Source organism: Myodes glareolus, chromosome 4 (genome assembly GCF_982192425.1).
Source record: "Myodes glareolus chromosome 4, mMyoGla1.1, whole genome shotgun sequence".
Lineage (NCBI taxonomy): Eukaryota > Metazoa > Chordata > Mammalia > Rodentia > Cricetidae > Myodes > Myodes glareolus.
Genome location: NC_142029.1, coordinates 37,482,225 through 37,509,600, shown reverse-complemented (window position 1 = coordinate 37,509,600; position 27,376 = coordinate 37,482,225). Strand labels below are relative to the sequence as shown.

The 27,376-nt window shown below is 45.5% G+C and overlaps 2 protein-coding genes across 2 annotated transcripts; both read left to right on the top strand.

Annotated features, from left to right (window-relative positions):
- The first annotated feature begins 3,785 nt into the window (after positions 1–3,785).
- LOC146894613 (tripartite motif-containing protein 75-like) lies at positions 3,786–5,658 on the top strand. Its single transcript, XM_087905916.1, has 2 exons — positions 3,786–3,804; positions 5,069–5,658. Exons 1-2 carry the CDS (start codon positions 3,786–3,788, stop codon positions 5,656–5,658), a joined length of 609 nt encoding a protein of 202 aa, XP_087762042.1.
- Positions 5,659–9,062: 3,404 nt separating this feature from the next.
- On the top strand, positions 9,063–10,230 carry Ooep (oocyte expressed protein). Its single transcript, XM_048435691.3, has 3 exons — positions 9,063–9,306; positions 9,472–9,654; positions 9,959–10,230. Exons 1-3 carry the CDS (start codon positions 9,117–9,119, stop codon positions 10,036–10,038), a joined length of 453 nt encoding a protein of 150 aa, XP_048291648.2. The 5' UTR covers positions 9,063–9,116; the 3' UTR covers positions 10,039–10,230.
- Positions 10,231–27,376: the final 17,146 nt, after the last annotated feature.

The following is a 27,376-nucleotide window of genomic DNA, read 5'->3' as shown; positions in this document are numbered from 1 at the left end:
AGCATGCCGGGCTGAAGGCACATTATGTATTTATAGGGATTTAAGAGTTACATAAGAGGCTGCATAGCAACAAGCATTTCATTGGTTCTCAAATTGGTGGGCTTAGCTCACCCCAGGAATGGCCCCATGTCTATTCCCGAATTTCCCGGAAAAACCACAAAGCTAGATAGAGAACCCTGCAGCAAGTTGACAGTTTAGATAGAATGCCTTGGGGGTGGGGTACTTCCTCTCCTCAACCTAGTCAGTGAGTCTGCAACCCATAGATATCCTGTTTTAGCATTGGCTGGGGGGTGGGACACTTTCCTATGGCCCAACTAAATTTCGCAGGGTCATTAGCTGAGCCTTGGGGCTTTTTTTTTCCCTCTATGGCTCAGTTAAGTTTCAGCAGAGTTTAACATAGTATGTGGACATGGGGGTCTTTCAAGTATGTGGGGGGCCTTCAATATCAATTTTGTTTGTCATAGCCAGAGCCTGGAAACAACCTAAAGGTCCCTCGATTGAGGAGTGGATAAGAAAAATGTGGTCCATTTACACAATGGAGTACTACACAGCAGAAAAGAATAACGACAGCTTGAATTTTGCAGGAAAATGGATGGAACTAGAAAACATTATTTTGAGTGAGGTAACCCAGACACAGAAAGACAATTATCACATGTACTCACTCATAAACATAAAGCAAAGAAAGTCAGCCTACAAACCAACACTACCAGAGAACTTAGACAACAATGAAGACATTAAGAGAGATTTACATAGATCTAATCTATGAGGGAAGTAGAAAGTAGAAAAAGACAAGATCTCCTGAGTAAATTGGAAGCATGGGGACCTTGGGGGGAGGTTTGAAGGGGGGAGGTTTCTGAACCCTTCTTTTTATAGTAGGGGCACCAAGCATTAGGTCTGAACAAAGGAATTTTTACGATCTTGCCCCCCAACCAGAGGGTGAGACCCTAAGTGGGCAGGGAGGGGAGCAGAGAAAAATGTGGAGTTCAATAGTATCAATAAAAAATATAAAAAAAAACAACAAACATGTTTCCTTACAATTAGTGACTTTCGCTGTAATCTCCTTTAAAACGTATTTCATGATAGCTGCCTAGTTACTCACTGACATTAGAACCCACTGCCCACTTAGGGTTGTCTTTGACTCACCCTCTGGGCAAGATCATAAAAATTCCTTTGTTCAGACTATGCTTGGTGCCCCTACTATAAAAAGAAGGGTTCAGAAACTGGCCCTTTTGGGCCACAGCTTAACAAACTTCATCTCTGGCTGTGGTCTCAGCTAGCTGATAACCTTCTGTGCCCCGTGTTTTTTTTTTTTTTTAAAGTTTACTTCTGGTTTTCTTGGAATCTGGTTTCTGGAATAAAGTTTGCTTCTGGGTTATTAGACTTTGGTGGTCTGTCCCCCATCTTTGTGTGACCCCATCCCCTGGACCCAACACCCTCCTAATTACACCAAGAACAGGAAAGTTGGAGATTTGCTAGACACACCTGATCCTAAGGATAAAATACCTACAATTCAGACCCAGAGCCTGAGGCCAATAAAGGCAAGAGTTTAGTTAATAAATACAGAGAAATCAGAATGGTACAGTATAATGGGAAAAGACTTAAGACACCAGGACCTTCCCTTTTGGGAGCATTGTGAGAGGAACAGGCCCATTTAGTAAGACTAAGAAACTGTAGTACACCGTCTGTTCCCCAGAAGTCCTTTTCCCAAGGTCAGGCATTTGGGTAGGGTCTCCATTCCCTGGGGGCTTGTGGGAAGTTCCTGCTTGATAAAGCACTCATACATTTCTCCAGCAAAAGGAACTTGTGGTCCTTTCAGGAGCCCTGGTGGCTATTGTCAAGATCAATGCTAGATTCTTGACTTCAACCCGTGATTTATTTATTATGTATACAATGTTCTGCCTGCATGTATGCCTGCGGGCCAGAAGAGGGCACCAGATCTCTTTACAGACGGCTGTGAGCCATCTGTTGTGGGATTTGAACTGAGGACCCTTGGATGAGCAGGCAGTGCTCTTAACCACTGAAACATCTCTCCAGCCCCCACAAATATATATTTATTTTTATTTTATGTGTATGAGTGTTTTGCCTGCACATATTGAAGTCTATGTGCAGCGACCATAGAGGCCAGCAGAGGACACCAAATTCCTGGAACTGGATGAAACTAGAGCTACAGACAGTTAGGAACTGCCGTGTGGGTACTGGGAGCCAAACCTGCCTCCTCTGCAAGAGCAGCCAGTGCTCTTAACCACTGGGCCATCTCTCCAGGCCTTTTTTTTTTTAAACTCTTTTTTTTTTTCAATTAAATGCTGTCAGCCATCCCATTTCACCCTCAGAAACTGCCTGAAGTGAAACCCCACACCTCATCCTCCCCACTCCCCTGCCTCCGAAGCAAGTCTCTGAAGCCACTCTGCCATTTGTTTCTCCTGCTCTTTCTTTACTGTGCATGTATTTTTTTAAGATTTATTTATTTATTATGTATACAACATTTCTTCCATGTATGCCTGCATGGAATGTATGCCTTCCATGTATGCCTGCAGAAGAGGGCACCAGATCTCATTACAGATGGTTGTGAGCCACCATGTAGTTGCTGGGAATTGAACTCAGGACCTGTAGGAGAGCAATCAGTGCTCTTAACCTCTGAGCCATCTCTCCAGCCCCTGTGCCATGTATTTTTAAAAAAGATTTATTTATTATGTATGTAGTGTTTGCCTGCATGTATGCCTACATGCCAGAAGAGGGTGTCAAATCTCACCAGAGATGGTTGTGAGCCACCACAAGGTTGCTGGGAATTGAACTCAGTTCCTCTGGAAGAGCAGCCAGTGTTCTTAACTGCTGAACCATCTCTCCAGCCCCTGGTGCCACTCTCACAGTGAGATAGGGCAGGACGGGTATCTGGCCTCTGTTGACCACTGGTAGCCTTTGTCCCAGTACTACATGAGTGCTGCTAGGGAGTGATGAATGGGTCAGGCTAAAATTGGGGTGATCCTCTGAATTCTCATATGTGACTTTCCAACTGGTGTAGCTGGCACTTTCTTCACAATTCTAGGACTCAAATTTACAGTGCCATCAAATATCACTATTAATTACCCCATTTAGGCTTTTTAAAGTTAATCTTTTATGTGTATACATGTGAGCCTGTGTGGCTATCAGCACATGTGTGGGAACCTCCAATAGCCAGAAGAAGGTGTTGGATCCCATGGAACTAGAGTCAAAGGCTGTTGTGACCACTCAGCATGGATATGGAGGGTGGGGGAACTCTAGTCCTATTCAAGAGTAATATATAATCTTAACCACTTAGCCAACTCTACAATCCCCATTCCTTCCTTTTTTCTTTCTTCTTTGTTAGCTTCTTCTTCTATTTCTTCTTCTTCCTCATCCTTCCTCCTCCTCTGGTGCCACCTTCCTCCTCCTTCCTTCTTCTCCATCTTCATCACTTGAGAAGTCCTAGAACTCACCATGTAGACTAAATTGACCTTGAACTCACAAAGATCTGCTGCCTCTGCCTCCCTATTAAAGGCAAGCACAGATCCCCATTTCTAAGCAGAGTTAGTCCATGTGCGAGAGATCCAACACTCATTAAGTCTGGCTGGAGGTCTGCCCATCTATCAGCATCTGTGAATGGACTGTGTGCTTTCCACACAATGGTTAATGAACTCCGAAAGTCATGTAGCAGTAATTGCCCTGGACTTGGCTAGAGGCTGTACCTCATAAAGCAGATAATGTATGATATCCCCATAGACCTGTACACATCTGGGCATGTGCATATATGAACTCTTGTGTGGTGACTAATGACCCCACAGATCACTGGTGAGTGCAGGTTAGCAGTTTAGAACTCATCATTGAGGGATACATGCATGTGTCCCCACATGAACTAGGGTACATTCATGTCTGCATCTCTTATTCTACCTAGGAAATGCACACCGTCCTCAACAGATGTGTGTCTGTGCCACTGATGAATGATGTGACTAACGTGAAGGATGCAGGGTAAATACTCAAGAAGGCTAGCTATCGGCACTTCATAGCTTATCAGAGCCACAGACTCACTAAAGCCATGGGTTCCAAATTCTCAGGTCATTGTTTTCCTATGACATATGCCTGCTAGAAGCAGCCATTTTAACTTCATTTAGACGTTTATTTGGACAGAGTCATATGAAAATTTAAACATGATGCCTGTGCTATCTTGAGTGTGCACTCCGTGTTTACTCCTAAACGAAGGCCAGCTTTTTCTGTACAGTGTTCCAATTGACTGCCCATGTCAGGAGACATTAGTTTGAATGAGATGGCTGGGTGGTGGTGGTGCACACCTTTAATCCCAGAGGTAGAGACAGGAGGATCTCTGTGAGTTTAAGGCCAACCTGGTCTATAAAGCAGGACAGGACTAGGACAGGCCAAAGCTACACAGAGAAACCCTGTCTCGACAAAACAACAAAACAACAACAACAACAACAACAACAAATGAGATGGATCCAGAAACCTTGGCCAATCAGCATTATGTATTCAAATGTTCAGTGGCCTGAGACCTCTGAAAACCTCATATTAAATGATGAGCACACCAGTCATATGAGGGCCTCTGTATGCTGTTTTTGGACAAATCATAGGGAAATCTGTAGCTCCACTTTGTAACAGAGCTCCGAGGCATGGTTTGGAGAGCTAAACCACACAACACAACAGTTGTTGGTTGTTTTTACTCTTTTGGCTTTCTGGGGCCAATCAGCTCCCAAATAAACACACATGGAGGTGTTTTCTTATAAATGCCCGGCCTTAGCTTGCCTTGCTTCTAGCCAGCTTTTCTTAAATTAGTCAATCTACCCATCTTAAATTAGTCCATCTACCTTTTGCCTTTGGGCTTTTACCTTTCTCTATTTTTATATATCTTTTCTTTACTTCTTTCTCTGTGGCTTCCTGTGTAACTGGTGGCTGACCTCTGGAGTCTTCCTCTCCTTTCTCACTGCCTGCCAACCCTGCCTATCTTTTCTTCTGCCTTGCTACCAGCTGTTCAGCTCTTTACCAGAACAATCAGGCGTTTCGGACGGGCAAAGGAACACAGCTTCACAGAGTTAAACAAATGCAGCTCTACAGAAACGTACACAGCTATTAACAGTTCAGGTAACGCTAAACCCAGAAGCAGCCCATCCAAACCTGCTTGTGTCTGAGGAAAGAAAATGTGTCACATTGTTAAAGAAAAGACAAGGTCCTCCGAGTTCTTCAAAAATGTTTACCAATAGCCCTGTTGTGTTGGGGATTCTGAATTTTAATTCCGGGAGACGTTTCTGGGAGGTGAAGGTGAGAAAGAAGCCTGAGTGCGCTATTGGTATCTGCAAAGCCAATCTGTCCACTGGGGCAAGGCGGTCCTCCTCTGTCCCTCAGGGATGCTGGAGGATCATCTGGCAGGGTGACTGCTTTGATGTCTTAGGAGCTGCTGGTCCAAACTCTCAGCCGAAGGTCACAGCACCCAGAGTCACTGGCTTTTTCCTGGACTATGAGCTGGAAGAGATCTCCTATAGCGTGCCTGAGAAATCTCACATCTATACTTTCAGGGAAAATTTCACTGAGCCTGTTTGCCCGTATTTCTCCCTGGGACTTCACTCAGAACCTCTTAGGCTCTGTTCTGCCTCTGATGGTGAGCTAATACCCACAGGAGGTCTTAAATATGACATTTAATTCAGACTCCATACTGCCTTGCTCCCATCCCAGGTTGTCCCCAAGATTGTACAGCTGAGGACGACTCTGAATTTGTGTTCCTCCAAACTACACCTCATTGCTAGCATTATGGGTGTGAGTGCTGTACCCCACATTCTCTCTTATTTTATTTATGTATCTTTTTTCAAGGCAAGTTCTTTCTGTGTTGCCCAGATTGGCCTGGAACTTGCTAGGCTGTCCAGGCCGACCACTGTTAGCATGCCTATCTCAGCGTCCTGTACCCTGGGTTACAGCCATGGATCAACACACCAGGCAACAGGTGTATTTTTTTTAACTTCTATGCCTTACATCTGAAAGAAGTTTTGTTATTAAACCCTATGCCTAGCCAATGATGGACCATCGAGCCACACACACCCTTGTCATTCCAGAGACTGTCCTGGGAAGTCATCCAGGCTAGCCTTAACTAACTCTGCAGCCTCTCTGTCTCAACACATCCAAGTGGCTCGAATCACAGCCCTGTATCACAGACGCATTGCACCTCAGAAAGTGATGGGAGTTTTAAGAGTATATTTGTTTATTTCGTATCTGAGAGGGTCTTATACAGTCTAGGCTGGCCTCGAACTTGGTACAAAGCAGAGGCTGACCTTGGATTCCTGCTCGGCTACCCCCTGAGTCACAAATACCCAGCCTTTCAAACTTGTACTTGAAGATACCCCAGTTTCCTTAGAATCTCAGAAATACCTGAAATATTCATAAGGAACTGGATTAACAGTTCTAAAACATTTAAAACTGTTCCTGTGTTTTCGTTTTAGTAATCAGATCATTAATGTTAGCCTGGGTCTCTCCCTCCCTCACCCTGGCTCCATTCTTCCCTCCTTCCCTCCTTTTCCCCTCCCCTCTTCCTTCTCCCCTCTTTCTCTCTCTGTCTTCCAGATCCAGCACTAGGGACTGGGTTCAGGGCCTTGAGCTTCTGTGAAGGTTCTCCGCACTGAGCTCACAGCATCGGCCCCATGTGATTTTGATGTTGTCTTGTCAAAGTGTCCAGGCTACCTACCCTTGAATTTGTTATTCTCACCCTTTACACCCCTTCCCCAGTAGCTGGGACTGCAGACTAATGCCTCTGTGCCTCGATATGTTTTTGTGCAGTTTTTAACCAATTTTTAAAAATTTGTGTGTTTGCATGTATGACAGAGATAGACAGAGACACACAAGGAGACATGTAGACACAGGCAGACAGACAGACAGACTGACTGACTGACTATAGAGTTGAGGGTGTGAAGGTCAAGAGACACTTCTCTTCCTTCATCACATGTCATGGGATTGCATTTAGCACTGACATAATCAGGTTTGCAATGGGAAGCACTTTACCCGGTGAGCCTTCTCAGGCCATGATTGGTTCTTGGTAGAGGAGGGAAACATGGGAGAGGAGGAAAATGCTGGGTGAGCGAATTTGAGATGTTGTCACCAGAAGGGGAGACAAACTGTTCAAATGGTAGTTGTCCCCTGATAGTTGAACACTACATGTTGACATGTGACAAGGTTCCCATGAATGTACTGTTTTTATCCATTAAATTTTAATAAAAGAAAAATGAAAAGAAAAGGAAACACTGGCTGCTCTTCCACAGGACCCAGGTTCAATACCCAGCACCCACATGGTGGTTCACAACTGTCTGTAGCTCCTGTTCCAAGGGAACCAACATCCTTATACTGACACACTTGCAGGCAAAACATCAATGTCCACAAAATAAATTAAATTAAAAGCAATAATTACAAATTAACAGGCAGGTTTGGCAGCCCACGCCTTTAATCCCAGCACTCAGAGCAGAGGCTGGCAGATTTCTGAGTTGGACGCCAGCCTACTGTCCAGAGTGAGTTCCAAAACAGCCAGGCTACACAGAGAAATTGTGTGTGTGTGTGTGTGTGTGTGTGTGTGTGTGTGGTGAGCGTATGAAGATAAAATTTAGAGAAAACAGAATGATGAATCTCTCAGGTACTGTTGCCTGAACTGAAACCCATTCAGACTGGTTCCTTCTGGGGATAACTGCTAGAAGTCTTGGCTGTAATTTGAGTTTCAGTCAGGTACAAAGAGTTTCAAAAACATATATTAGGCCCGGAGGGATGGCTCAGCCGTTAAAGGCTAGGCTCACAACCAAAAATATAAGAGTTCGGTTCCCAGCACCCACGGCTGTCCCTCCAGGTACAAAATAATAATAATAATAATAAAATAAAATAAAAAAATAAAAAATAAAAACATATATTAGGCTACAAAGAAAATGAGGGAGAAATATTCATCCGACCTCCACATTCCTCTTAATCAAATTCAAACCAAGACACCTGAGGTAAAACAGTGGCACAGCTGACTCAGCAGTGCCTGGTAAACAGTAAAGACATTTTAATTCTTTGGAGGCTGCCACCGGCTCTGCAAGGGCTATGCAGCGATATGTACTTGGGGAACCAGGATTCCGACAGTGCTGCCTTCAAAATAAAGGAAATCATGAACCAGCTGTCATCCAGATGAGAATGACCAGGGGGCTTATCTTCCTCACGTCTTCACAAAATTAATACCCACAAAATTAATACCCACAAACAACACAGTGGCTCCCTGCGTGAGTCTGAAGATACAGAGACAAGGTGTGGGTGGTACGGACTTGCTGTGTGTTTGTAAAGTAGCTTTAGCTGGGAACATCTCAGGAGAATAGCTCAGGCGAATGTATGGACCGTGGGAGCATTAATGTCATCTCTACCTCATGCCCCGTAGGGAACCAGTTGTCCCAAGTTTCCAGCGGTCTGTTAGACACGTCAGCACCGCTGATGGGCAGAGCCGAGCTCCGGACAGAGACGATTCCTCTAGGAACCAGTGAAACATGCAAACATCAACAGATATCATTGTATTAAGGTTAAAAATGACTTTTTTTTGAACCTTAACAAGGAGACCCCTAGAGAGGAAATGGCAGTTTAGAATGAAGGAGGAAATTCACGCATCCATGAGTTAGGAATTTAGAAAGAAATGAAATTTGCAGAACTTGTAATGTGTTTCAATAACCACTTCTACCAGTTAGTTTAAACCATGATACACCGGCGTGAAGGATTTTTAAAGCAACAGTTTAGAGTTGGAGAAGACAGCAGACAGGGGGAGAGACTTTCTATAGACTCTACTAGCCCACCCTGAGCCCATGTCTTTGAAAAGTAACACGGAATTAACTGGAGCACTGCAGGTGAGTTAAGTCACCAAATCAAATACTCAGGGTTAGCAGTATGCTGGGCAGGCCTAGGATGGGACAGTCTGGATACTCCACAGAGTGGTGCCCTTCCCACCCACCTCCAACCCCGCCCAGACCCGGTGACCCAGGGCAGCCTACTTGCCTGCAGGCTCTGGCTGGGGGCGTGGTAACAAGGGGCGTGGCCGGACCGCTCTTTGAAAAGTGCAGCTGACCGCCAGGCCCTGCAGCTCCTCCTGCTTGCAGGCTGAGAGTTCCACTATGGGTCCTCGTGCTACAGATGCTGACGACCAGGCTAATGGAGCAACGCCATACCCTTCCTCGCTGAAGCGGCTCAGCGCTCCACCTATGTCCCCGCGGCTTTGTGTGAGGCCCTGGTGGTTCCCAGCGCACGAACTCAGGGATCCTCTCGTGTTCTACATGGAGGCCTGGGTAGCAGAAATGATCTTTGGTGAGCTTCTCGTTACAGGGGTGTGGGTTGGCTTCCCGTATTCTTGAAGGGCAGCAAGTCCTTACCCCATTCCCCAGTCCAATCTGACCATCTAGCCCAGCCGAGCCCGCCCCTTCCCACCTGAAGCCTTTCTACTTACTGCTTACAGTCTCTTTACATGTTTAGGCCCCAAACAAGTCCTAATCCCAGAAATAGAGTGGTTAAGCCAGGCTTTGCTGAAAGTGGACACTGTCGACTCTGGGAACGTAGCTGAAATCACCATATATGGACGACCCTGTGTGAAGAGTCGAATGAGAAATATGCTCTTGCACCTGGCAGCTTGCCATAAAGAAGAGCAGGTCCAAAGAGGTAAGGGTCTTTGAAGACCTACCCGGGGAGGAAGCCACGGGAAGATTCCCAGCTGCTGGAAACTATCTGTCTCTGGGGATGTTTTCAGAGGGAGACCCTTGAGGAAGAAGTGCAGGGTAGACCCACCCAGGTCTGTCACCCTCCCCCCCCATCACCTTCCAGCTCAGCCTTAGGCTCCACTCTTTCCAGATTCAAGGTCCAGGATCCCTTCTCTTTAAAACCATGCTAGAGGCTCCTCCTGTTTCTAATCTAGGGAACTGGATACCATTCCCCCCCTTGACTGTTAGTGTTGATTCTCTTTCAGCTCCAAAGATGAAACAACTTGAGGAATTCCTGAAGAACCATTCCCCAAACTCAAAAGCCCAGGCAAGAGGCACTTGCTGACTGACAGGCCGACCCGGAGGTGAAGAGTAACAGATTCTTGGTCTCCCCATTTGTTTTCTTTCCTGCCTTTGTGGGTGGACACCTGTTTGTTTTCATTTCTCCAAGTAACAATTTTTAGAACTGTTCAAATATAGAAATGACTTTTTTGGCCCGTCATTTTCATCACACACAATAAAGCAAACTTAAACATCAGTCATCAGTTGATGTGAGGGGTGGGTTGTGCCCCTGCTATTTCTAACACACACACTTCAGTCAGGCCCTCAGGGCTGACACAGTTGGCGGAGGGTGGTCCTTCTCAGGTGTTTGAGATGGGGTGATGTGTTTTCCAGGCTGGTTCCTAACGCCTGTGCTTGGGCAGTTACTTCACCTCATTCACCCCAGGAGGTGGGGATAAAGATGTCTTTGCAGCACCTGCTCTTCATGCTTGAACTCAGATGTGTCTGTTTCTGCCTCCCAAGCTCTTCGATAAAGGCGTCTTCTACAATGCCTGACCACTTTTTTGTACTATTTTTTGTTTGTTTTTGCTTTTGTTTTTTAGAGACAGGGTCGCTGTCGCTTTGGAGGCTGTCTTGGAACTAGCTCTTGTAGAGCAGGTCTTGACTCACAGAGATCCGCCTGCCTCTGCCTCCCGTGTGCTAGGATTAAAGGTGTGCGCCACCATTGCCCGGCCTGTTTTTTGCTTTTCTTTATTTAGTATTCATTGGTATTTTGCCTGGTAGGTATTTGTGAGAATGTCAGTTCCCCTGGTGGTGGAGTAAGTTAGGTGTGAGATGCCGTGTGGTTGCTGGGATTTGAACCCAGGTCCTCTCAGTGCTCTTAACCACTGAGCCATCTCTGACCCCCCCAACCCCATTAACACCATTGTAACTCCTCTCCCACAAACAAGACAACTGTGTAACGTCCTAGCTGTTTTGGAACTTGCTTTGTAGACCAGGCTGGCCCCAGAAAGACCCACCTGCCTCTACCTCCCTTCCCACTGCTGTGATTAAAGGCTTGCACCACAACTGCTGGGCCCCTTTGTACTTTTCACCTGTATTTTTTTTTAACCTGCCGACTCTCCTCCTTCCTCTACTCCCCACCCCTCCTCCCTTCTGAGCCCAGCTTGATTCTGTGGGTCTTGTCCTTGACCCCTCTGTCTCCTACAATCCTTCTCCTCTTCTGCAGGATTCCCTGTTGCCTAGCTCACTTAATGCCCTTCTTAAACTCTGGGTCGTAACCTCTTTGGGGATGGTGTATCAGATAACCTGCACATCATAGGTTCAGATTCATCACAGTACCAAAATTTCACTCCACAGTGGTGGTCCACGCCTTTAATCGCAGCACTTGGGAGGCAGAGACAGGTGGATTTGAGTTTGAGGCCAGCTTGGTCTACCAAGTGAGTCCAGGACAGACCCAAAGATACAGAGAAAGCCTGTCTCAGAACAAAACAAAACAAAACAAAACAAAAACAATACAAGGATATGAAACAAGCAAAGAAAAAGTAGCAAAATTAATTATGAAGTAGCAACAAAATATTATGGTTGGAGTTCATCCAAACATGAACTGTATTAAAGGGTCACAAGGATTAGGAAGGTTGAGAACCACTGATTTAAGGTGTGCACAGATTGACCCTCAGAGTTCCCCAAAACTGCCCTAGGCCACTTCTCAGGGGATTCCCGAGCATGGGCACAAGGTCTGTCTTAACAAGCTAAGTCTGTTGAAACCCCCTTTAGGGCAATCATTTGTCACTGCCCTTTAAAATTGGAGAACATCAGATGTGTGTGGCTCAGGGAGTTTCCCAACCATGAGGTGTAATGCCTACATTGTCATACATCACGAAAAACCAGCTAACGGACCTTGAGGAGGCTAAGGTCACAGGCCTCAGAGTTGGCCGTCCCTGTGTTTTCTAGATGTTTCTTCCATTGCAGCGTTCTCTTCTCCTGAGAGTGGGGGGCATTCAGGAGGGAAACAAACTTTGCTTGTCTGGGAACACTGAAGCTTGGAAGCCTCACCAACCTCTTCCCCAGGTTTCCAGAAACGGAGCACCAGCTGGAAGAGGGAGGTTGGCTGGCTGAGCTGCCAAGAGCAGATCCTCAGACCTGTCAAGCCACGCCTAGGAATAAGAGCTCCAGGCTGTAGCTCTCCTGACCCCCATGTCGGGTAGGCTGAGAGCTGCAGCTGCTTTTGGGTCATCGCTGCTGCTGTGAGACACCCACCCTCACCCATACTCCTGTGACTCTAGTTAAAGTCACTGGTTCTCCAGGGAGCACTCGGGTACAGCAATTAGTGGCTGTGGTCTGTGGTGGGTACCCGGCCGGGGTAGGTTGACTGTGTCCTGTGTCACCCCAGGAATAGTCTTTCACACAGCAAACTGATGTCTGTGATGTGGTGGCGGTGTTCATGGCCCCTGCTGCTCTCCTTTGCCCATGACACTGTGAAGGTCAGTCTGCAGTGCCACACCTACCTTTGCTCTCACCGCTACCAGGAAGTGGAATGCTTGGCACAGAAAGTGCATGTGGCATGACTTGGGGACACAGGCCTGTAACCCTGCCCTGGGGAGGCAGAGGCAAGCAGATGATTGTGAGTTCAGTCCCAGCCTGGTCTACCTGGCAAGCTCCAGGCTAGCCAGAGCTATCCAGTGAGACTTGTTCTTAAAACAATTGAAATAATAGTGCAGGAACCCTGGAATTAGACCAAGTTGTGCTTTGCTGGTTATGGTCTTTTTTTCTTTGACAGACAATAAGGTGTTCTAACTCTTTACAGATGATTTACACACACAGAGGTGCCTTTTTAAGTGAACATTGGCTTGTTTTATGTTTTCAAGTTTAACCATTTCTTTTTTTCTTTTTCTTTTTTTCAAAATTTTATTTATTTATTTATTTATTTGAGCCTGTCCTGGAACTAGCTCTAGTAGACCAGGCTGGCCTCGAACTCAGAGATCTGCCTTCCTCTGCCTCCAGAGTGCTGGTATTAAAGGCGTGCGCCACCACCACCCAGCTACTTTATCCATTTCTTTTTTTTTTTTTTTCTTTTAGTAATTTTATTAAATTATAAAAAGTTTCCATTTACGCCCCTCCTCCCAACGCCCTCCCACTCCCCCCCTCCCTCTCCTCCTCCCTCTTTGTCCCCAAGGGAAGTCAGGGTCTCCTGCCCTGTGGGAAGTCCAAGTTCCTCCCCCCTCACTCCAGGTCCAGGAAGGTGAGCATCCAAACAGACTGGATCCCAAAAATCCAGTATATGCAGAGGAAACCAGTCCCAGTGTCATTGTCAATGGCTTCTCGGAAAGACTGCAGGCCAGCCACATTCAGAAAATCCAGCCACATTCAGAGAATCTGGTTGGATCACATGCTCGTTCAGTCACGGTCCATCTGGCCTTGGTAAACTCTCATTAGATCCGACCCCTTGTATCAGTGGGTGATAGTATCCCTCGCAGTCCTTCGTCATTTTCTTCCTCCTTTTGCTCCTCGTTTGGAACTTGGGGGGCTCAGTCCGGTGCTCCAACGCGGGCCTCCATCTGTATCGTCATCCAACGCCGGGTGAGGGATCTATGGTGATAAGCAAAATATTCATCAGTATGGTCGCGGGCCAAGGCCGGTTCAGGCACCCCCTCCTCTGTCCAGAGAACAATCTGGGGATCTCTCCTTGGACCTGGGATCCCATATATAATCAAGTTTCCTGTAAACTCTAATATGACTCCCTTAGTTAAAATATATTCTTCCCTGATCCCACATTCATCCTTCCTCCCTTCCCCCCATCCCGGTCACCCGAGCTTTCTCCATTCCTCCCCTACTCCCTTCTCTCTAACCCTCTCCCCTTCCAACAACCCTCCCACCACCCCCCCCATGCACCCAAGGTTACCTGGGACTCTTGACTATTTCCTACCTCCTGGCGGATAGGTAAATAATCTTCATCAGGTTCGTCTTCTTATTTAGCTTCTCTAGGATCACGAATAATAGGCTCAAAGACCTTTAATTATGGTTAGAATCCACTTATGAGTGAATACATACCGTGTTCCTCTTTTTGGGTCTGGCTTACCTCACTCAGTAAAGCGTTTTCTATGTCCATCCATTTGCATGCAAAATTCAAGATGTCATTATTTTTTACCGCTGAGTAAAACTCTAATGTGTATATGTTCCACACCTTTTTTAACCATTCTTCTATTGAGGGGCACCTAGGCTGTTTCCAGGTTCTGGCTATTACAAATAGTGCTGCTATGAACATAGTTGAACAAACGCTTTTGTAGTATGTTTGGGCATCTCTAGGGTATATTCCCAAGAGAGGAATTGCTGGGTCCTGAGGGAGGTTGACTCCCAGTTTCCTGAGAAACCGCCACACTGATTTCCAAAGTGGCTGCACAAGTTTGCATTCCCACCAACAATGGATGAGTGTTCCCCTCATTCCACACCCCCTCCAGCATAGGCTATCATTGGTGTTTTTAACTTTAGCTATTCTGACAGGTGTAAGATGGTATCTCAAAGTGGTTTTGATTTGCATTTCCCTGATCGCTAAGGAGGTTGAGCATGACCTTAAGTGTCTTCTGGCCATTCGAAGTTCATCTGTTGTGAATTCTCTGTTCAGATCAGTACCCCATTTTTTAATTGGGTTAATTAGAGTTTTAGTGCCTAGTTTCTTGAGTTCTTTGTATATTCTGGAGATCAGACCTTTGTCTGATGAGGGGTTGGTGAAGATCTTCTCCCAGTCAGAAGGCAGCCTTTTTGTCTTACTGACAGTGTCCTTTGCTTTACAGAAGCTTCTCAGTTTCAGTAGATCCCATTTATTCATTGTTTCTCTTATTGTCTGTGCTGCTGGGGTCCTACTTAGGAAGAGGGCTCCTGTGCCTGTATCTTGTAGACTACTTCCCACTTTCTCTTCTATCAGGTTCAAAGTGGACGGATTAATGTTGATGTCTTTAATCCATTTGGACTTGATTTTTGTGCATGGTGATAGATATGGATCTACTTTCATTTTTTTACAGGTTGACATCCAGTTATGCCAGCACCATTTGTTAAAGATGCTTTCCTTCTTCCATTGTATACCTTTAGCTCCCTTGTCAAAAATTAGGTGCTCATAGGTTTGTGGGTTAATATCCGGGTCTTCTATTCGATTCCAAAGGTCGATTTCTCTGTTCTTATGCCAATACCAAGCTGTTTTCAATACTGTAGCTCTATAATAGAGTTTGAAGTCAGGGATGGTAATGCCTCCTGAAGTTCCTTTATTGTATAAGATTGTTTTGGCTATCCTGGGTTTTTTGTTTTGCCATATAAACTTGATTATTGTTCTTTCAAGGTCTGTGAAGAAGTTTGATGGGATTTTGATGGGGATTGCATTGAATCTATAGATTGCTTTTGGTAGAATTGCCATTTTCACTATGTTGATTCTCCCAATCCAAGAGCAGGGGAGGTCTTTCCATTTTCTGGTATCCTCCTCAATTTCTTTCTTCAAAGACTTAAAGTTTTTGTCAAATAGGTCTTTCACTTCCTTGGTTAGAGTAACCCCAAGATATTTTATGCTATTTGTGGCTATCATGAAAGGTGATGTTTCTCTGATTTCCCTCTCTGCTTCTTTATCCTTTGTGTATAGGAAGGCCACTGATTTTTTGGAGTTGATCTTGTATCCTGCCACGTTACTAAAGGTGTTTATCAGCTGTAGGAGTTCTTTGGTAGAGTTTTTGGGGTCACTTATGTAAACTATCATATCGTCAGCAAATAACGAAAGTTTGATTTCATCCTTTCCAATACGAATCCCCTTGATCTCCTTATGTTGTCTTATTGCTATTGCTAGAACTTCAAGCACTATATTGAAGAGGTATGGAGAGAGTGGACAGCCTTGTCGCGTTCCTGATTTTAGTGGAAAGGCTTTGAGTTTCTCTCCATTCAGTTTGATGTTAGCTGTCGGCTTGCTGTATATTGCTTTTATTATATTTAGGTATGATCCTTGTATCCCCAGTCTCTCCAACACCTTTATCATAAATGGGTGTTGAATTTTGTCAAATGCTTTTTCAGCATCTAGTGAGATGATCATATGGTTTTTTTCTTTCAGTTTATTTATATGATGGATTACATTGATAGATTTGCGAATGTTGAACCAGCCCTGCATCTCTGGAATGAAGCCGACTTGATCATAATGGATAATTTTTCTAATGTGCTCTTGGATACGGTTTGCCAGTATTTTATTGAGAATTTTCGCGTCAATGTTCATGAGTGAGATTGGCCTGTAATTCTCTTTCTTGGTTGTGTCTTTGTGTGGTTTTGGTATTAGAGTAACTGTAGCTTCATAAAAGGAGTTAGGCAATGACTCTTCTGTTTCTATATTGTGGAATACGTCAAGGAGTATAGGTATTAGCTCTTCCTGGAAGTTCTGGTAGAATTCTGCATTGAAACCATCTGGTCCTGGGCTTTTTTTGGTAGGGAGATTTTTGATAACAGCTTCTAATTCTTCGCGACTAACAGGTCTATTTAGATTGTTCACCTGTTCTTGGTTCAACTTTGGTATATGGTACTTATCTAAAAAAATGTCCATTTCTTTTACATTTTCCAACTTTGTGGCATATAAACTTTCGTAGTAAGATCTAATGATTCTCTGAATTTCCTCTGTGTCTGTGGTTATGTCCCCCTTTTCATTTCTGATCCTATTAATTTGCACGTTCTCTCTCTGCCGTTTGATTAGTTTGGATAGGGGTTTGTCAATCTTGTTGATTTTCTCCAAGAACCAGCATTTTGATTCATTGATTCTTTGGATTGTTTTCTCTGTTTCTATTTTGTTGATTTCAGCCCTCAGTTTGATTATTTCCAGTCTTCTACTCCTCCTGGGTGAATCAGCTTCTTTTTTTTCTAGAGCTTTCAAGTGTGCTGTTAGGTCTCCAATGTGTGCTTTCTCCGTTTTCTTTATTTGGGCACCTATTGCTATGAACTTTCCTCTTAGCACTGCTTTCATAGTGTCCCATAGGTTTGAGTATGTTGTGTCTTTGTTTTCATTAAATTCAAGGAAGTCTTTAATTTCTTTCTTAATTTCGTCCTTGACCCAGGGGTGATTTAGTAGTTGACTGTTCAACTTCCATGAGTTTGTTGACTTCCTGGGGTTAGCATTGTTGTTGAATTCTAATTTTAATCCATGGTGATCTGACAAGACACATGTGGTTACTAATATTTTTTTGTATCTGTGGAAGTTTGCTTTGTTACCGAGTATGTGGTCAATCTTCGAGAAGGTTCCATGAACTGCAGAGAAGAAGGTATATTCTTTCCTATTTGGGTGGAGTGTTCTATAGATGTCTGTTAAGTCCATTTGATTCAATACCTCCAATAAATCTCTTAATTCTCTGTTTGGTTTCTGTCTGATTGACCTGTCCATTGGTGAGAGAGGAGTGTTGAAGTCTCCTACTATTAGCGTGTGTGGTTTGATGACTGCCTTGAGTTCTAGAAGAGTTTGTTTTACATAAGTGGGTGCCTTTATATTAGGGGCATAGATATTCAAGATTGAGACTTCTTCCTGATGAGTTGTTCCTGTTATGAGTATGAAATGTCCATCTCCATCTCTTCTGATTGATTTTAGTTTGAAGTCGATTTTGTTAGATATTAGAATGGCCACACCCGCTTGTTTCTTAGGTCCATTTGCTTGGAAAACCTTTTCCCAACCCTTTACTCTGAGTAGGTGTCTGTCTTTGTGGTTGAGGTGTGTTTCTTGTAAACAGCAGAATGTTGGATCCTGTTTTCGTATCCAATCTCTAAGTCTGTGCCTCTTTATAGGTGAATTGAGTCCATTGATATTAAGAGATATTAATGACCAGTGGTTGTTGACTCGAGTCATTTTTTTTTTTTTTTTTTTAGGTAGTAGAGTGTATGTGTTTTCCTTCTTTGGGTTGTGCTAGTGAAGGGTCGCTAGATGTCTGAGTTATTGTAGTCAGTGTTGGCAATGTTGGATTCCTTGGGATGTAATTTTCCTTCTAATATTCTCTGTAAGGCTGGATTAGTAGTTACGTATTGTTTAAATTTGTTTTTATCCTGGAATATTTTGTTTTCTCCGTTGATAGTGAATGAAAGCTTGGCTGGGTATATTAATCTGGGCTTGCATCCATGGTCCCTTAGTTTCTGCAGTACCTCTATCCAGGACCTTCTGGCTTTCATGGTTTCTATAGAGAAGTCTGGTGTAAGTCTGATAGGTTTACCTTTATAGGTTACTTGACCTTTTTCCTTTGCAGCTCTTAATATCCTTTCTTTAATCTGAATGCTTTGTGTTTTGATTATTATATGGCGAGGGGATGTTTTTTTCTGATCCAGTCTATTCGGTGTTCTGTATGCTTCTTGCACCTTCATAGGAATATCACTCTTTAGGATGGGAAAGTTTTCTTCTATAATTTTGTTGAATATATTTTCTGGACCTTTGGTCTGCAATTCTTCTCCTTCTTCTACTCCTATTATTCTTAGATTTGGTTTTTTTATTATGTCCCATATTTCCTGAATGTTTTGTGATGAGAATTTGTTGGATTTGCTGTTTTCTTTGGTCAGGGCATTTATTTTCTCTATGGTGTCTTCATAATCTGAGATTCGTTCTTCTATCTCTTGTATTCTATTGGTTATGCTTGTTCCTGAAGTCTCTGTTTGTTTACCTAGATTTTCCATATCCAGCCGGTCCTCGGTTTGTGTTTTCTTCACTGCCTCCATTTCAGTTTTCAATTCTTGAACTGATTCCATTACCTGTTTGATTGTTTTTTCTTGGTTTCCCAGGGTATCATTTACGAATTTACTTATTTCTTCAAACTTTTTGTTATATTTGTCTTCCATTTCTTTACTCATTTCTTCCATCTTTTTGTTATATTTCTCTTCTATTTCTTTAAGTGAGTTATTCATACCCTGTTTAAGAGACTCTATTGCTTTTATAATGACACTGTTTTCCACTTCTTCCGGTATAGGGTGTTCAAGTCCTTCTGTCATAGGATCGCTGGGATCTGGTGTTTTCGTGTTGTTTTTCAGATTGTTGGAGGAATTCTTGCCTTGGCGCCTGCCCATCTCTTCCTTCAGATGCTCTCCAATGGCTCTTCCCTCCGCGGGGTCTTTTGCTACTGGATTAATGCCCCTTGCTATCCAGGAATCACTTTGCCTGCAGCCTTAGGTTGCTGCAGGCAGGCTTTAGAACAAAGGGATTTCCGTCCCTTTGCACTCACCGCCCAACCTGGCCCACGGTGCCCACCCCGGCTGAGATGGAGGAATTTAAGCCCCGAAAAAAGGAGAGGGGAGGGTATGGGTTCCAGGCAGAAAGCTGGGATGGCGTTGCAGGAGAGAGGGATTAGCTGGGGAAGCTGCCCCTTTGGAGTAGTCAGGGAGATAAGGGTGGCGGGAGTATTGTGTGTTCCCTAACCGGCCTTGTGTGGCGGTCAGGAACAATACACTTACCCCTCCACAGGAACAGAGCCCCTCGCTGGTCAGAGGTGCCCCTGCCTGCAGTCTTGGCTTGCTGTAGGCCGGCTTTGGGAACAAAGGGACTCCAGTCCCTTTGCACTCACCGCCCAACCTGACCCGCGGTGCCCACCCCGGCTGAGATGGAGGAATTTAAGCCCCGAAAAAAGGAGAGGGGAGGGTATGGGTTCCAGGCAGAAAGCTGGGATGGCGTTGCAGGAGAGAGGGATTAGCTGGGGAAGTTGCCTCTTTGGAGCAGTCAGGGAGGTAAGGGTGGCGGGAGTATTGTGTGTTCCCTAACCGGCCTTGTGTGGCGGTCAGGAACAATACACTTACCCCTCCACAGGAACAGAGCCCCTCGCTGGTCAGAGGTGCCCCTGCCTGCAGTCTTGGCTTGCTGCAGGCCGGCTTTGGGAACAAAGGGACTCCAGTCCCTTTGCACTCACCGCCTAACCTGGCCCGCGGTGCCCACCCCGGCTGAGATGGAGGAATTTAAGCCCCGAAAAAAGGAGAGGGGAGGGTATGGGTTCCAGGCAGAAAGCTGGGATGGCGTTGCAGGAGAGAGGGATTAGCTGGGGAAGCTGCCCCTTTGGAGTAGTCAGGGAGATAAGGGTGGCGGGAGTATTGTGTGTTCCCTAACCGGCCTTGTGTGGCGGTCAGGAACAATACACTTACCCCTCCACAGGAACAGAGCCCCTCGCTGGTCAGAGGTGCCCCTGCCTGCAGTCTTGGCTTGCTGCAGGCCGGCTTTTGGAACAAAGGGACTCCAGTCCCTTTGCACTCACCGCCTAACCTGGCCCGCGGTGCCCACCCCGGCTGAGATGGAGGAATTTAAGCCCCGAAAAAAGGAGAGGGGAGGGTATGGGTTCCAGGCAGAAAGCTGGGATGGCGTTGCAGGAGAGAGGGATTAGCTGGGGAAGCTGCCCCTTTGGAGTAGTCAGGGAGATAAGGGTGGCGGGAGTATTGTGTGTTCCCTAACCGGCCTTGTGTGGCGGTCAGGAACAATACACTTACCCCTCCACAGGAACAGAGCCCCTCGCTGGTCAGAGGTGCCCCTGCCTGCAGTCTTGGCTTGCTGCAGGCCGGCTTTGGGAACAAAGGGACTCCAGTCCCTTTGCACTCACCGCCTAACCTGGCCCACGGTGCCCACCCCGGCTGAGATGGAGGAATTTAAGCCCCGAAAAAAGGAGAGGGGAGGGTATGGGTTCCAGGCAGAAAGCTGGGATGGCGTTGCAGGAGAGAGGGATTAGCTGGGGAAGTTGCCTCTTTGGAGTAGTCAGGGAGATAAGGGTGGCGGGAGTATTGTGTGTTCCCTAACCGGCCTTGTGTGGCGGTCAGGAACAATACACTTACCCCTCCACAGGAACAGAGCCCCTCGCTGGTCAGAGGTGCCCCTGCCTGCAGTCTTGGCTTGCTGCAGCTACTTTATCCATTTCTTTCCTGGCTTTATATACTAGTGAGTGTGAGCATGCGCACATGCTCCTTAGGACTGAGCCTGGTGAGCGTAAAGTCAGATTTGAGTAATCTGTGCAAGCATATGTACCAAACAGTATTCCATTATTAGCAGTGTCTTCGTACTCTTACCTCTCAAAGTTTTAGCCTGTTTTATTTTTTGTTGTTGTGAAGCCAATGTTATGCTGCCTGTTTCTTCATCCCTAGCCCATGTGCTAAGCATAGAAGCTCCTGCTGGGCAGTGGTGGCAGAGGCCTTTGATTCCTGCTTGGGAGACGAAGGCAGGCAGATCTCTTTGAGTTCCTAGCCAACCTGATCTTCTGCAAGAGCTAGTTCTAGAACAGCTAGGACTATTACACAGAGAGACCCTGTCTCAAAAAAACTAAACAACAACAACAAAAGCATAGACGCACCTGACTTTTCTCATAGAAATTTATCATCCTTTGTTCTGGATGTGAATTTTATAAAAAAATATCAAATATTTTATTTATTAAGCAGATTGATGAAGCAAGCATTATTAATTAACAGATTTATGTTTAAATCTTCTACTTTCTCCAGTAACTTCTGGACCTTCCTGTTCTTAAGTCTTGAAACTCAGGTCCACAGACTGAATGTATTTTCAGATAAAGACTTGTATATGTGTGCCGGTGTTCTGCCTGCATCTATATATGTCTATGTATCACACGTGTGCCTGCTGCCTGGAAGGGCCAGAAAAGGGCATCAGAACCCCTCTAACTTGAGTTATAAACAGTTATTAGCCTCCATGTGGGTGTTGGGAATCAAAGCTGGGTCCTTTGGAAGAGCAACTGGTGTTCTTAGCCACCAAGCCATGTTTCCAGCCCACAAACCTTGACGTGATGGCTCAGCAGTTACCTCAACAGTTACAAACCCTTGCTGCTCTTCCAGAAGAGCAAGGTTTCAGTTTCAGAACCTGTTTGTTGGCCCACAATGGATTTTCAGGTCCTGGGGATCTGATGCCCTCTTCTGGACAACGTGAGCAGATGCACATGAGACAAAACAGACACAGAAGAAAAGAACTCTTGGGAAAAAATTTTTGTTTGGTTTTTTGAGAGAAGGTTTCTCTATATATCAGCCTTGCATATCCTGGAACTCACTTTGTAGATTAGGCTGGCCTGGAACTCACAGAGATCTGCCTGCCTCTGCCTCCCAAATGCTGAAATTAAAGGTGTGCCCTGCACACCTTGCCTGGCTTTGGCTTAAAAAAATTAAGGCAATGAATATAAAGCTAAGTCCTATCACTATATCCGTGAACACATGCTCATAGGGAAAGGACATGTGGACAAACGTGGGAACCCAGAGGAAAGATCATGTGACAACCCAAGTGGACCCAGACGTCAAACCTAGTGATCAACAGTTCTACTTACAAATTCTAACTCCCAGATTAACGACATGAATTTCTGGTGTTTAAGCTATCTACTTTGCGTCATTTTGTTGTGGTACCCAAAGAAATTAAAACATTTAACACTTTATGTTTGCTTATAATCCAGTTGCCAAGATTAGGTTTTTGTTTGTTTGTTTGTTTTGTTTAAGAGATGGGGTTCTCTGTAGCTTGGGAGCCTATCCTGGAAGACAATGTTTGGTTTCTGTGAGCTTTATAACTTAATACACTTTGTGTATGACAGCCTCTGAGTGTGTGTGTGTTTGTGTGTGTGTGTACATTCTTATGCACATGTACCTGTATAGAAATGCATGGAGTGTCCAGAGGTTGACAATTGTTGTCTTTCTCAAGATCTCTTCACCTTTAAGAACGAATAATCAACCCAGGGTCTCACTATGTCCTTGGGTGACCTGGTGATTGCTAACATAAACCAGACAGACCTCAAACTTGGAGATTTTTTTGCTTCTGCCTCAAGACTGCTTAGACTAAAGGAGGGGCCACCACAGCTAGCTCTGCCTTGTTTTTTTGAGACAGGGTCTCTTGTTGAATCTAGACTTCTCCTACTAGGCTGGCCAGTGTCAACACCATGATTTTGTGTGTGTGTGTGTGTGTGGGGAGGTTTGAGACAGGGTTCCTGTGTAGCTTTGGAGACTGTGTTGGAATTAGCTCTTGCAAACCAGACTGGCCTCGAACTCACAGAGATCTGCCTGCCTCTGCCTCCCAAGTGCTGGGATAAGATGTGCACCACCACTGTCCTGCTCAACACTATGATTACAGGTACTTCATGGATGTCCTGCTTTTTAAGTTAATGCTGGACAACAAACTCAGTCCTCATATGCTGTGCCGACTAGCTGTCTCCCACACCTCATTCTGTTAGTCTTCCCATACCCTGGGCAGAGAAGGGGGAACTGAAACACATACCTAACCTGGAACTTAATATACTTGATATATGATAAAGAATGGCTTTACATTCCTGATCCTTCAACCTCCCGTTAGTGATGGCCCCATCACTGTGCCTGTTCTACCCTGAGGATATTTGAATAGAATGAGGCCCAGCCATGGTGGTGTGTGCCTTATCCTCAGCACTCAAGAGGCAGAGAGGCAGGCAGATCCAGCCTGGGCTACAGAGTTTCAGAACAGCTAGGGCTACAAAGAAAAATCCTATCTTGAAAAACCACTCTCTCAGAGAGAGAGAGAGAGAGAGAGAGAGAGAGAGGGAGGGAGGGAGAAAGAGAGAGCTCTCTCATTCTCTTCCTCACATTTCAGGGTCAATGTTAGTTATATATTAGCTTTATGCCAGGCACCTCAACTGGATGCTTTGAACTTCGAGAGTTGGCTCAGCTCACAGCTGGGACAGCAGCATGAGGATGGTAAGACAGGGACAGCAGTATGAAGATTTAACACCTCCATGATGCAGACCAGCTGTGTCTGCACTTCCGTTTGCTCTTTCTACTCTATGATTGCTGGGGCTGTGGGTGAGGGTTTGCACATACCACAGCCCCTGTTCAGAAAACTGAGGACAGCCAGGCAGTGGTGGCCCATGCCTTTAATACCAGCGATTGGGAGGAATAAACAGGCAGACCTCTGTGAGCTCAAAGTCAGTGTACAGAGACAGTTCCAGGACAGGTTCCAAGCTATAGAGAAACCATGTCTCAAGAAACAAAACAAAAAAGTCTGAGATCAGTTCTGCAACTGTGTTTCTTTTTCCTCCTTCTACCTTTTGAGCTCAAATTCAGGTCATGAGTCTTGGGTACATTCTTCTCTGCTGAGCCATCTTAGCAGACCCTCTTTGTTTTTGAGCATGTGCAAAAGATTTTATTTGACCAAAATAACTTGTGGAGGAACTAGTTACACACAATATAATCAGTCTGAAGGAAGCTAAAGGCGCAGAGGAGGACACATGATGAGAAGGGTTTGCTAAACAATGACCAAACTGAACAACCACACACTCTCTTCCTCTACTGCATTTTTCACGTAAATTACAGAGTTGCAAAGCCCTTTTAAGCTCAGTTGTGTCTCAGTCACTATGCTGGTTGCAACCAGGTTTTCATGGGAAACAACTCAAGACACCTGAATGCAATAGTCACAGCTTGGGGGAAGTTCTCCAAGGACGGACTCAGTGGCTGCCCCATCTACAAGCGGGGTGTACTGGGTTCTAGCAGCTCTGGAAAGCACCTATTGTTCTTTAAAAATAATATGATGTTGGGATGATGGGAGCAGCTTCTAGTCCGACAAGGATGGCTGTGGGTCCTTGCAAGGATCTCCAGGGTGGCAGCGCCATGCGGCCAGGGGAGTCAGGCGGGCGGTTACGGCAGATAAAAGGCTCACAGGACATAGTATTATTTAAAAAAGAGGGAGACATTTATTGCTTAAAGAAGAGAAAAACAGAGAGACATAAGAGAAACATAGAGAGAACAAAGACACACGTACACACGACACGAGACAAACACACACGAGAGAGAGAGAGAGAGAGAGAGAGAGAGAGAGAGAGAGAGAGAGAGAAAAGATGGCGGCGGGGGCGGTCAGAAGTGGCTGGGGTGGGCGTGGTTAGTTCTTAAAGTGACAGCAAAAGAATAACAGCACCTGCTGTGTAGGGGTTTGATGGCGGTGATTAAATCCCTTGCCCCAGGGAACACAGTAACTGAGTTCAAGAGCACTTGACTGCTGGGGGGAAATCATGTTTGCTTTCTTTCTTTCTTGTAGGTAACAGACCATTTGCCCTTCTTGACTGACCGCTTTCAGATCCTGTTTCTCAACATTTAGCTGAGGGGCAGATAGCAAAGCTGACTCCATGCTGGACGACTTCTAGGGCAGAAACAGAACTATAAGGAATGACTGCTGAGGCCTTCTCCAGGTTGGAAGAGGGCTGGCTTCCAATCTCATGGACTCCCTGGAAAACATGCTGAGTGGCAGCCCCTGGGAACCACAAGGAGTGTTTTTGGTGATCTCAAGGACCTCCAAGAACGTCTCAGGGTTTCTACTGTTGGTATAAAACACCATGACCAAACCAACTTGAGAGGATACCCTGGGAAGCCTGGGCAGCGACTCAAGGCAGGAGCTGCTGATACAGAGACCAGGGATGGGTGCTACTTACTGCTTTGCTCTTCCTGGCTTGCCAGCTTGTTTTGTTGTGCACCCCATGATCATCTCCCCAGGGGTGACACCACCAGCAGTGGGCTGGGCTCTCTGGCAGCAATCACTAATTAAGAAAATGCCCTATAGACCTGTCCACAGGAAAATCTTTTGGAGGCATCATGAGACTTCTTCCTAGGTGATTCAAGTTGACCTAAAACTCTCCAGAATGATGGGAAAACTCTGTGTCAGCCTGATGAGCCAGGGGAGTAGAGAGAGGGGATGGGAAAGATGTCTCAGAATTGAAGCACTCTTGCTAGTCTTATGGAGTACCCAGGTTCAGTTCCCAGCACTTATATGGCGACCCAAAATAAAACTCCAGTTCTGGGGGATGTAATGCTCTCTATGGCCATTGTGGGCACCAGGTATGAATGTGGCACACAGACGCACATGCAACAATCAAGGGTATGGAAATACAAAACAATGCTAACTGGCCTCGCCTTTGTCAGTGTACCTGGGCCACAAAATGTCTCCTCTGCTAGCTCCCGAAGATCAGGGATTCCCAAACACAGGAATTTGTCTTTCTAGACCATTTCCCCAAGTCTTTCCTAGTAGGGTATTTCCGGAGGAGCCAAGATTGGCTGGTACTTTGCACCAGGTGGTTTGTAGACATGCTCAGCTAAGCTCAGTGTGTCCCATGATAACGAGGTGGCCCTGGTATGAAGGTTTCAGGCTTCAGGGTTCCTGCACCTACCTAAAGCAGTACATGTGTCACACTAGCCATACAGGATACACTCTGCTTTTACCTGAACCGGAAGGAGGGAGGATGGAAGAGTGGGTGGCTCTATCTTTCTACACAGAAGTTGGGGAACTGAGGTGGGGAGAGGCAGGATGGCATGAAAATGGGGTCCCAGTCACTGAAGATGCTTTCACATGCCCCGCAATGATCTGAACACATGTAGGTGTCAGAGGCCTCTGCCTTCCTTTTCTGGCCCACTCAGGAAGCACCACGTTCACCAGTTAGGCCTCTAGACGACCTGCTTTTGGGCTATTTGGGTACTAGGTATAGAACCTGTTGGACAGTTGACAAATGTCTCCCAGCACGTGAAATAATGTCCCTTCTTGTGGCTGAAGCTAGCCTTTTGAAAACTCTTGAGAATGGCCCTGTGGTGAAGCAAAATCAGAGAGGCCAAATTTGGTGGTTCAGGCCTGTAATCCTAATCCCAGCACTGGGGAGGTGGAGGCAGGAAGGTCTTTAGCTACAGAGGGAGTTAGGCCAGCACAGCAGCATGAATTACTTGAGATTCTGTTACACACACACACACACACACACACACACACACACACACGAGTCTGTGCAGAATTGCCTTTTATATCTTCTAAAAATTAAAGACATGAAAGTCCAGTTCTTCTTCTTCTTCTTCTTCTTCTTCTTCTTCTTCTTCTTCTTCTTCTTCTTCTTCTTCTTCTTCTTCTTCTTCTTCTTCTTCTTCCTCTTCTTCTTCTTCCTCTTCCTCTTCTTCTTTTTTAATTAGCTGCCTGGTGTTATATCATACTTCCATCCTCTGTTTCATTAAAAAAAATTTCAAGGTTTCTGGGCCTGGTGGTGCATGTCTTTAATCCCAGCGCTCAGGAGGCTGAGGGAAGATTAGAGGCAGATCTCCTAGTTCGAGGTCAGCCTGGTCTACAGAGTGAGTTTCAGGACAGCCAGGACTCCACAGAGAAACCCTGTCAGAAAAACAAGAAAAATTCAAGGGGTGGTTGAGGTGGTTCAGTGGGCACAGGAACTTGTCCCCATCTGACTACCTGAGTTCAAATCCCAGGTCCCACATTGTGTATGGAGAGAACTGACTTCTAAACTATCCTCTGACCGCCTCCACAAGTGTATGTGCACACACTTGTAACTGTTAGAGTTCAAACCTGGGACAATTGGCTAGGTGCCTATTCACCATATCAAAGTGAATTCTTTAGTCCCTTCCTGTGATAGGGTGTGACTGGCATACCCCACCCCATCCTAAATTTCTCCAGCCCTTTATAATCCAGCCGT